The sequence below is a fragment of the Notothenia coriiceps genome, unplaced genomic scaffold (assembly GCF_000735185.1).
Source record: "Notothenia coriiceps isolate Sejong01 unplaced genomic scaffold, NC01 NC01_scaffold00037246, whole genome shotgun sequence".
In the NCBI taxonomy this organism is placed as follows: Eukaryota; Metazoa; Chordata; class Actinopteri; order Perciformes; family Nototheniidae; genus Notothenia; species Notothenia coriiceps.
Genome location: NW_011369947.1, coordinates 13,986,049 through 13,997,468, shown reverse-complemented (window position 1 = coordinate 13,997,468; position 11,420 = coordinate 13,986,049). Strand labels below are relative to the sequence as shown.

Here is an 11,420-nt window from a genome sequence, read left to right as displayed (position 1 = left end):
AGATGCATTAGTGGGGCATTTTAAAGGGGACCTATCATGCAAAAATGCACGTTTTGATGTCTTTTATACATAAAGATGTGTCCCCAGTGTGTCATATAACTCACGCAGCGTCAGAAAATAAAACCCTCTCTCTTTTCCTCCGTACCCAAATCTCTAAAAATGGGGGAACAACGGAGCTGATCCAGATCTGCGTCCGATATGACGTAATATCAGAAATGTGGACCCACGGCCGTATCAGAAATGTTGCTATCAGAAACAATGCCCGACTGTTTTGGACGTAATATGGTCGGTGTTTACATTAGCATCGCTAACACTCAGAGCTAACCTGTACTGGAGAGCATGTGTGTGAAGAAGCAGGAAATAAAAAGGAACTCACCTTGTGGTATAACCGGCAAGAGAGAAAGCCTTTGAGCTCCATACTGTTTCAGAAATAATCCTTGATAATCCATGATATGGCGTTTCATCACCGCAGTATTTAGTTTAGACAGTAGCTGCCGGGTCCCGCATGAGCTCAGCCCCTCCTTTTTTATCAATTTTTGTAAAGCTTTATACCCACAATCAGCACTTTTGAAACAGGAAGTGAATCAGCACTTTTGAAACAGGAAGTGAAATAGAGGGATATGAGGCATGGCTAGAATGGGTGATCTGTTTGGTATTTTGAGCAAAACACTTAGACATGTTTTTTATATATTTGTATATATTTGAGACCTATGCTATTGCCTAAAAATAGCACGATAGGTGACCTTTAAATCACGGTTTAGCATATTTATTGTAGACGTATGAGTAAGCGTTTGCATGCAGACTGTGATAATTATAATGTTGTGTTCAGAGCATCGAGGCAGAATTCTGAATATTTAACCCTGGATTTCGGCTCTAATGCAGACATGAGTCTCCTCACCGCAGCATGACCCCCCCCATCCTGATGGCTCTCTTCCAGTCCTTCAGAGTGGCTTTTCCAGAAATGTGCACAAACTGCTTGGGGCTGATCAGCTGGTCTTCATAATGGGGGGGGGGGGGGGGGAAAAGACATTTAGTCCAGTGTAGCGGATAAAACACTAGAAAAACTAAAAGCAAAATGACATACTGTACTCCTTATGTCTGATGAGGCTTTGCATTTATAAACATGCATGTTAATGTTCAAAAAGCTCTTTATTTTTCTCATACTGCCTGTGCTGCAGCACCTCTTTCCACCCTCTGTCTGAAACCAGAGCTCAGTCTGCTCTGATTGGTTAGCTGGACGGCTCTATTGTGATTGGTCAACTGCTAAGAGATGTCCCGCCCCTAAGCCTATAATGTACAATCTGTTGGAGCGCTAACTAGTAGAAACTTAAGTGTTACATATTGACTGTTACAATGGAGGCGTTTCGGGGGGGTGGGGGGGTTGTGTGTGTGTGTGTGTGTGTGTGTGTGTGTGTGTGTGTGTGTGTGTGTGTGTGTGTGTGTGTGAGAAACTCACACGGAACAGAGGGATCTTAGCCCCAAAATAACAATAGGTTGTTATAGTTTTTACAGCCACAGTAAGCACATATCCACTTGCAGTTGTAAACAGCATAATGCATTTTGAAGCTGACGTGTTTAAAGATAGCAGAAATAGGAAATGTGACGCAGTTATTCTGGGACACGAGAAGTAGTGCATGTTTATTTCCTGCTGTGTGACTATTGAGTGACCTAGTTGCCGTTCAGCTGTGTACAGTCGAGTATAGCAACTATTGTAACAGTCTTTAAATGTGTCATTGTCAAGCATTTTAGCTCAAAATTAAATATTATATAGTGGAGCTTTTGTAGACGTTTAGTGCAAAACTACTGCAATTTGCTTTAATTAAAACAATCTCAAATGTTTTTTTCCCAGATCTGATAATGTACACAAACAAACTAGCAACAGTCTGCAAGGCTCTGGAAAGGGCAGCATGCACAAAAGGAGATTTCTGATTGGAAGAAACACCTACTTTAAAACATTATGTAAGACTTGTATATAAACAGGTTTCTGGGTGTGTGCTGTTCAGATATCAGAAAGTCGACCATATCAAGAAGGAGGTTTAAGGATTGGAAAATGCTGCTGGTGGAATATTATATATATAATGGGAATAACCTATTTTGTTAACCATCTAAACAGTAAGAAGGAATATTGTCTTTCATCAGAATAAGGGCACATTTTGTGGATGTTAACGTGTTCAATGTAGACTTAAAAACTGTATAAATACTGACCTTTACACATTTAACGTTGATTCCCGGGCAAACAAACTTCTTCACCAGCAGCAAAGCTTTACAGTCTCCGCAGGTTATGGGACAGCCGATTTCAACGTCATCTCCGTCCGTTTGTTCTAAAAGAATGACACAGAACTTAAATAAATATATAAATTTTTCTAATGTAATATATGCAGTTGTTGTCTGTTCTCTTACCTTCATGTGCTTCAACCGTCATGACGGCTGCGTCTGTTTCAGCAGATTCTTCTCTGTAAAGGAAAGTGTGTTTAATGTTTCTTCTCCGTGGTACAGAGCGGTGGTTCTTGAGCCTTTTCTATCATTGAGTAAACTGACTACTTCTGACTAGGGAGAAATATAAAACTATAAAATGAAACAATAACTGCAGCAAATGTGTGAAAAATAGGCAATTTTTATACATTTTGATCTGATCAGTTCCTGTGAATATTGCTCAGAGATGAGTTTTATTGAATTACTCTTTTAGGACATTTTAATTATACATCTCTATCTGTATTATGTTTGTTGAAATAAAACTACAAAGGCTTTTTGTTTCGGAAAAATTCAATGTTTCCTTCTCCATGAGCTTTTAGCTCTTTAGACGTTTTAACTTGTTTTTAAGGAACATTTAATACAATTCACACCGTTTTCTGAAAGGAAAGGCTTTCTTGATCATATATATGCTTCTCATTTGAGAAATTAAGTGATTATTCCCTCTAACACCTGGCCATTGTTTTATTTCCCTTCGGTTGTGATAACCAAATAGTTTAGCATTAAGGCTGTGTGAATTTAGTTTAGTTCAGGTCTTCACCGTACCTCTATCCTGTGAGATTGAAAAGAAAAGCTATATATCTTGAATTCAAATTTTAAATGTTTTCTGCACAATAAGAAATCAAACCCTGAGATACAGGCCAACTGAATACATAAAGGCCTAGAGACCCCTCTTAAGCTTTGGGGACCAGAGGGTGCCGTGTGTGCATCTTATCTACTTAGGATAAGTCTCCTTTGTCCCACTGTTGTTAACCTGATGGAAGCTGATAATGTGGTATCCCTGTAGCTGTGTTTGTTGAATGATGATGTTTAAAAGTAAGTATTTCAGTCTCAGTTAGACCACCCCTGTCCTCAGTACATACCATGGATGGTATATATGAAGAGGTACATACCCGGTGGGGATGGGCTGCAGCTGGAGGATGACCTGAGTCTTGTTGGGGTCATCGGGGTCACAGTCTTCAGCCTTCACCATCACCACCTCGGCCAAGGACACCGTCACCTCTCCGGCGGTCGCCATCACGCTCAGAGCAGAGAGCACGGGGGGGCTGCTTTCATAGGACAGCTATCCAGGAGTACGTTCATCTGGAGAGAGATGAATACATTAGGAAACATGACATCAGAATCATAAACAGGTTACATAAACACAGTTAAATATGATAAATTGTAAGAAAAACGATCGATATATTGAAGAGCCCTTATCATGACCGTTATGCTTCATATCATCTTTGCACACTTGTAGTCAAGCAAAAGTAGCAATTATTCTCTTCCACTTAATGTTCTGTTTACCCACTCATGGTATAGTCATTTAGATATAACATTGGATGGTTAAATCTATACCACAGAAACACATATAAAGAAGCATAACTAGAAAACATGTAATACGAATCAGAATCATTAACAGGTTACATAAACACAGTTAAATAAGATAAACGTAAGTAAAACTACTGAAATATAATATCACAATATCGATATATTGAAGAGGCCTTATCATGATATCACTTTTTTCACATGAGAAACCATTATAGAGGCTTCATATCATCTTTGCACAAAAAAGCAGCAATTCTTCTCTTCCACTTAATGTTCTGTTTACCCACTCATGGTATAGTCATTTAGATATAACGTTGGATTAAATATATATATATAATAATCCTATTTTAAAAGTGTTTCCTAAGTATTGTGTGTCAAAATCCTAATTTATTAAGGAAATAAATATGTAGAATAATTGTTGTGGAGTAAAAAGTACAAAATAGATTTCCAAAAAGTAGAAGAGTAGACGTAAAGTAGTATAAAATGAAAGTACTCGGGTAAAGTACAAGTACCTCAAATGTACTGGAGTAAATGTACTTATAGTTTCCATACCTGGAACAGTTTGAATTAAGGCTAGCAATATTAATTATTATAAAATGTTTATTGATGTGCTTTATTTATCACAACACTATATCGACTGGTAAATAATAATAATAATAATAAGTCAGCTTTTTTATTATCCTATTTATGCTGACGTGATCTCACTGTTTTTAAACTGTTAGATTTTGAATTAAGATGTAACTGTTAGTGTATTTTACCCACGAGGGTTTGGAAACAGAAACATTTCGGGGGATGCTAACTGAAACTGACATGGAGGCAGTTAGATCACTCGGTCCCATTTTAGATAAATCCAGCATTATTTTAGCAGATAAAACACTCTTTTTGGAGGGTTATCAGGACCGAAGCCTGAATGCTGTTTAAATCTACACCCACAGAAACGCAGACATATAAAGTGGTATAACATGAAAATACTCAGGTAAAGTACAAGACTTGAGTAAATTAACCTAGTAACTTTAAACCACTGACGTCGTCACACTGATTTTAAACTGTCTGATTTTGAATTAACATGTAACGGTTAGTGTGCTTTACCCACGAACGTTGTGGAACAGAAACATGCTTTAAATGGATGTTAGTTGACATGGAGGTAAGTATATCACTCGGTCACTTTTAAGATAAATCCAGCATTATTTTAGCGGATAAAACCCTCTATATTGTCAAAGTTACGTGGGTTATCACGTTCGCTGTATGCAGTCTAATGCTGTTTAGATCCACACACACACAGAGACACTGAGGCTCGACGGTAGCCATTATGGCTCAAGCAAGGGCGTAACTATATATGTGTGAATCTGGACTAAAATCCACCAGCTATACACACCGAGACGGGTAACCACTTTGCATTTACAGTGTGACGGTTACGTGTGTGTGTGTATGAACCGTACGTCCCTTCGTAACATTTTAACTCTCCCTCAAAATGACGTCTCCCTGTGCGGCGGCACGTACAGCAAACAACGGCACGGCGGCGGCGGCGTCTCCATTCTGTGCGGCCGCTGCACCCCATGCGTAAAATACACATCACTCCGCGGCTTAAAATAGCGCCAGTGTCGTGAGATCGGCTGGTGTATTACATATAAACATGTTTAAAATAACACAGTTAAAAAAATAGCTCGTGCTTACCGTTTTATGGAGAGAAACGCAGCGCTAGATTGAGGAGAGCTGCGGCGCATGCGCAGTTCGGAGATACAGCTTGACTTCCTGCTGCACAGCGCTCGCCTTGTTATCTCGCTCCTGTAAACCCTGACTAAATGACCCTCAAACTCTTTTTACTGGGTGGTGATTTTATTTTATACAAGAGACATGGTGTTTTTTAATACCTGGTGTCCTTATAAGCTTTACTTATAAAGATATATCTATGTAGAATGTGTCTTTCTGCTTGAATTTGCATTTTAAGTTGGTCAAATTTGAATACTGAAGCATGGAGCATTGTTTTGTTTTGCTTCAAACTTCCTAAAAATTCATCCTCACGCTTTGCCAAGGTGTAACATATAGGGTTGCTTGTTAGCATGTTAATTATGATGTTAATTTTCAAGATCCATGGGCAACTTTTGCAAAATTAGAGCCCGTAGCTTTGCCTTTACACTTTCAAATGTAGAAAATGTGTTATTTTGCTCCTGTAAACCCGGACAACGTCCCACTCAAACTACTTTTATTGACTATTGACTATCTTCATTGTATACAAGAGAGATGGTATTATTTCTTACCTGAGCTTTACTAATAAAGATATATCTATGTACATTGTGTCTTTATCGTATAGTATGTGAACATTTTTAAATAATGAAGCACAGAGCATTGTTTTGTTTTGCTTTAAACTTCCTAAAAATGAATCCTAACCTTTTGGCAAGGTGTAGGGTTGCTTATTTAAATGTATATTATATTATTATGTTGTTGACATGACATTTTCTAACATCTCTGGGCCACTTTGACACAAGGATTGACTCCTATATATGGCTATATGACTGACAAATCCAATGCATGTATCTGTTTCTTGTATGAATCCATCTGCTCTGGAAAATAATTCATATTGTAAACTCTGGCTCTTTTTATTGAATAGTATCTTTATTTTGTACAAGAGAGAGAATAGTATATTACATACCGGATGTCCTTATAACCTTTACTTATAAAGATGTATTGTTGTAGAGTGTGTCTTTCTGCTTGAATCTGCATTGTCGTTGGTAAAATGTAGTGTGTGTGTGTGTGTGTGTGTGTGTGTGTGTGTGTGTGTGTGTGTGTGTGTGTGTGTGTGTGTGTGTGTGTGTGTGTGAATTCATTGCATGGTATTTTGAATACTGCAGCCCAGAGCCTTGTTTTGTTTTTCTTCCAACTTCCTAAAAATGAATCCCCCCCCCCCTTTGTGGGTCAATGTGTATGACTATGTTCATTTCAACCCTCCATGGGTCACTTTGGTACAAGGAGTGTGCATAAGAACCTTTAATTGGAGTCCTTATGTGACTCCCACACTGTCCATCTGTTCTGGAAAAGCATTAATACTGTGGCAGGATTTCTGTTGCGTTCATTCTGGAAAAAATCTGTTTACTGGAAAATGTATTGTTTTGTTTAAAGATAAGATGAAAACAAAAAGGGCTTATGTGAGCCTGAACTCAAATGAGACTTTGTTCCCCTTAAATTATAATTAATTCAACAAGGCATTTATTGTTGTTGCTGGCCCCTGGCATGTATATTATAACATTACCTTATTTCATTTTATGTTCATTTGGATATCCTTAATGCTTAATCAAGGTTCCCGCGGGGTCTTAAAAAGTCTTACATTTGATAATCAGAATTGAAGGCCTTAAAAAGTGTTAAATATGATCAAAAAAATAAGAGAGGTCTTAAAAATGTTTGGATTTGAAAGGTACTTCTGTGTTGCGGTCGCGTCTAAATGTGTTTTGGGGGAAATGTCCGGGCTGCAAAGTAACCAGTACGGTAATAGCCTTTCAGTTCCCCCCAACAATTTGTATTGAAATAAATCAACATGGAACCAGTAATCACTAACTTTGTTTCCTCCGGCCCTTTATCGGAGAACACCCTAGTAACCTAGCAACCAACCAAGCTTCGGCTAGCGGCAGTCAGAAACTCAGGTATCTTCAAAGTTCGAATCTACTTTAAAATAAATATGGGGAAGTGTAAGTTCAACCGTATTTGGTTGGAAAACATCGAATTCAGTGCTTGGTTGAAACCAGTGGAGGGGAACGTGTTTGAAGCCCGCTGCACCTTTTGCAAACAAAATTAGCGTTTGTTTAGCTAAAGCAGCGTTAGCTAGTTCAGCAGCCTGCGTCAACCTTAAAAGCGGAGGTGATGTGGACGCTAAATACCGTAGCTAAACATCAATCATACAACACCAGCATGAAGGCAACAGAGCTCTGAATATAGCTCTTGTCACTCACTCACACATACACAGAGACACACACACATACACACTTTTTGCCTAACACGCTAACACAGTTCTGTGTACCGTTATGCTGTTATGTTCAGTCATCGTTCTTATGTTGAACATGAATACATTTACTTTGTAAGTAATTATGGGACTTATTTTTTATTTCATAGCAATTTTCCTTCATACTTTCTTACCGTGAAATAGGTCTTAAATTCTATTCAAATTGGTCTTAAAAAGTCTTACATTTGAGTTGGTGAAACCTGCAGGAACCCTGTTTATGGTATTTGTTCATCTTTGTTTCTGTTGAGAAATATCACTGTTTATTTGATATACTATATATGTTGCATTAAATTAAAACTACTTAACGTTTCGATCAATTGTTGTCATTGTGGAAAGTTATAGCTGTATACATGTAGTTTAACAATAGTGCCAAACACGCCACTTAAGATAATGCGTGATGAATGGAGTCAGACATTCTCCTTTTTTATTTTTCAACATTTGATGACGGGGCGCCAGGACACGTGATCACCAGCAGCCCCTGGGTTAAAAATTGTGCTTCCGAAATCTCTTGATAGCGATTCCGCAGAAGGGTTGGTTATCCCCACCCCTCCTGTGCCAAGCACGGCAGAAGCCCTTTTTAACAATCATCTGAAACGACCCATTGATGCACCAGTAGACACATGCTCCTGACTCACGGTGCAAAGTGTGTGTTGGATGTGTGTGTGTGTGTTTCCACATTCCGTATAAATGCTTTATAGTCTGTTCAATAATAACCATGATTCATTTACATGTATGGATTGAAATATATAGGTTTAAGTCATGAATCGATGGAATTTAAGCCTGTTTGTATGTGGAGTTTGACTGCCGAAGAGCATGCTGGGTAACAAATGGGCAGGGTTTGATGAAATCCTTAGCTCTCATTTCATTGCTCTCTCTTGCTGCGTTCACTAAATGTGGGGAAATCGACGAGCACATGAACATAAGCTTTTGTAAATTATGCTGGGAGATTTTAGAAGGCATAATGACAGACGTTTTCTCTAAATGCAGCTGCGTATCAGTCTTATGTAGGTGAAACACATCAAATATAATGAAAAAGACAAACAGAATCAAGGCAGCTGACAATATAATGTCAGAATTAGCCTTCAATGGGTTTGCAATGTGTGATTTGAGTGTAGTAGGAAATATCACTCCTTTTTGTTTTGAGGGAAATGCCCAAGTTTCAAGATAAACACCTAAACAGCTTATTTGCTAATATTTATACCTATTCACAATCTAGGTCATGACAGTCTTCCACCAGCAGAGGGCGCCAAACCCCAGTAAACACACAGAGTCCAAACATTATTCATTGTACATCTATTTATTTATTTTTTTAAACCAATCAATAAAATCACGTCAAATAAAAGGTGGAACCCCTTATACATGATATATAAAATAAACAACATTATTCAGTAAAGCTCTGAAATGTGACAATGGGGGATGAAGAGCTGAACTGGGCTCTGAACGAGAAGCCCTATCAGTGATCATTTCTGCGGACAAGATAAAAAAACAAACTAGGTCTAATTCAACATTATGGGAAATGTGCTTACCTGTTTTCCTTCTGGGAGATTATGTTACATAGTATGTAGATATCTATGTGTTTAAAGTTATTTTGCTGCTGTTGTTATAGGTCAAATGTAGGTGTTGATCAATCCAAACTCAATTAAGAAACCACGCATTTTAGAAGTTGTTCGCATGTCGTCTTGCAAAAAAGCATTACTTCAGACTTTTTAACTAATCACCATCATTTCGTGGTTATATTTCGGCATACTTTTTATCCATTTAAGGCAATTCCATAACAGCGAAATCTGTTTATTTTGGGTTCATACCACTGTAATAAACCAGATTAATTCAAAAGCAAATGATCCAGCGGTCAAACTTGCTGGCTCCACTTCTCTACTTTACCTACAAAAGTGATATCAGAGAAGATAACACAAAGATATATTTCCCAAAATGTTGAAAAATACCTTCAAGATCACAGAGACTCTGGATCTGGACTGACTTCGGCCTCCTATATTATCATGGCCATTTACACAGGATGGTCACCATATGTTAGATTACAAATGCTGTTATTATTACTTTAATGAACAACTCATTGCTGGGTGTAACAGTTGATGAGAAATAAGCTTATTCTGTCCCATAAAGTCAGCCTTTCTTCGTGGTGTCTCACGGATATCCTCAAATTTACCCATTGGTTATCTTAACACTGTGCAGTGTTTAGAAATGGCAAATCATGCTCAGTTAGCTAACAGCACACACAAATGCAAACAATAGAATACAATAAACCCTGTTTTAGATGACAAGTGAGAAAGGTAGTTAGTAGTATTATTCAGACTGGTTTACAAGATGTGATGAAGTCCTCACCTGCGCCAAGAACACAAAATGTTAACATCTGATTGTCTAACCAACAAAAACAACACAATATATACGTTGTTTGAACCTGGCAATAAAGGGTGGTGGTTTATCAGGAAGCATAGAGTTTAAAAAGTAAAGGGATGTATTACTGGATCACCAGTACAGCATTTTTCAAGTTAAAGTAAAACAATGTCACATGAACGCAAAGTAAAACCTCCAGAATGCATAATCTCTTGCAGTTTACAGTGTGTGTGTGTGTGTGTGTGTGTGTGTGTGTGTGTGTGTGTGTGTGTGTGTGTGTGTGTGTGTGTGTGTGTGTGTGTGAGTTGGTGGAGTGAGGGGGTTCCCATCTAGTGTAGTCCGTGGTACTCTTTCAGCTGCTATTATCACTGTCACAAGTCTATCAATCCCAAATACTCCATGTTAAAGCTTATGTGATTACTCAACATGACGTAGTTAACAAAGAATTTCAGCAGCTTTAAGTGAAGCTTTGAAATTGAGATATTAGAGCTAATGAATATCACGGCAAGTCAATGTATGTTTGACTTCTATCACATTATCAAGAGAAATTCTGAGCGCTTTAAGGACATATTTGACCTTTTGGAGAACACACTTATTAGCTTTCTTTGAGAGGGTTGGGTTGGGTGAGAAGATTGATACGAGTCTCATCAATGCATCAAAGCTTGAGTCCAAAGGGGACTAGTCTAGCTCAGCATGACGACTGGAAACAGCAGATTAGCAGTTAGCTTAGCTCCATGTGAAGTGAAAAAACAACAAACATGACTAAAGCTTTTTTAATATCACACTTAATCTCTTAGTTTCATTTGTACCCAAGCAAAAAGGAAAAACAATACAACTTTTACGTGCTGTAACAATTACCGTACCAAATTAACACGTAACTTCCTATATGCTTTTTTTAGTTTTCAGAGCTGGGCTGACTGCGTAATGCTAAGCTAGGGACGAGCCAACACATATCAATTATCTTATCTAACTACTGAAAAGTTGGCAGCATCTTAAAGGGCTAAAGAATTTAGAATGATTATGGCCCTGCAAATATATTGTCAAGCATAACATCGAGTGTGAGATGGGTAACTATTTGGCAAAGGTCTCTTGCCAAAAATAATACTGGGTGCATGACCTATTTTCTGCTAAACCTGCTCAAATGTAGAGGGTCTGGAGGACTGTTATACCCATGTTTAACACATTTCCATGTAGATTTTGGAGTATATGCTACCATGATAATCTGACATGTCATGGTGGACACTTTCAAGCTTGAATTTCCTTCTGATTTGAACCAAAGCAACTTAAGGCCCACAGAAGC

At 38.1% G+C, this 11,420-nt stretch overlaps 1 protein-coding gene across 1 annotated transcript in view; it reads right to left on the bottom strand.

The window, feature by feature from the left end:
- The window catches only part of LOC104966459 (glucocorticoid modulatory element-binding protein 1-like), a 5,846-nt gene extending 316 nt beyond the window's left edge, over positions 1-5,530 (bottom strand). The window contains exons 1-4 of the mRNA XM_010795644.1: positions 5,452-5,530; positions 3,363-3,552; positions 2,401-2,453; positions 2,206-2,321 (exon numbers count right to left, since the gene is read on the bottom strand). Of these exons, the coding sequence (XP_010793946.1) occupies positions 2,206-2,321; positions 2,401-2,453; positions 3,363-3,487 (294 nt within the window). The 5' untranslated portion in view covers positions 3,488-3,552; positions 5,452-5,530. The remainder of the gene's footprint in view (positions 1-2,205; positions 2,322-2,400; positions 2,454-3,362; positions 3,553-5,451) is intronic.
- Positions 5,531-11,420: the final 5,890 nt, after the last annotated feature.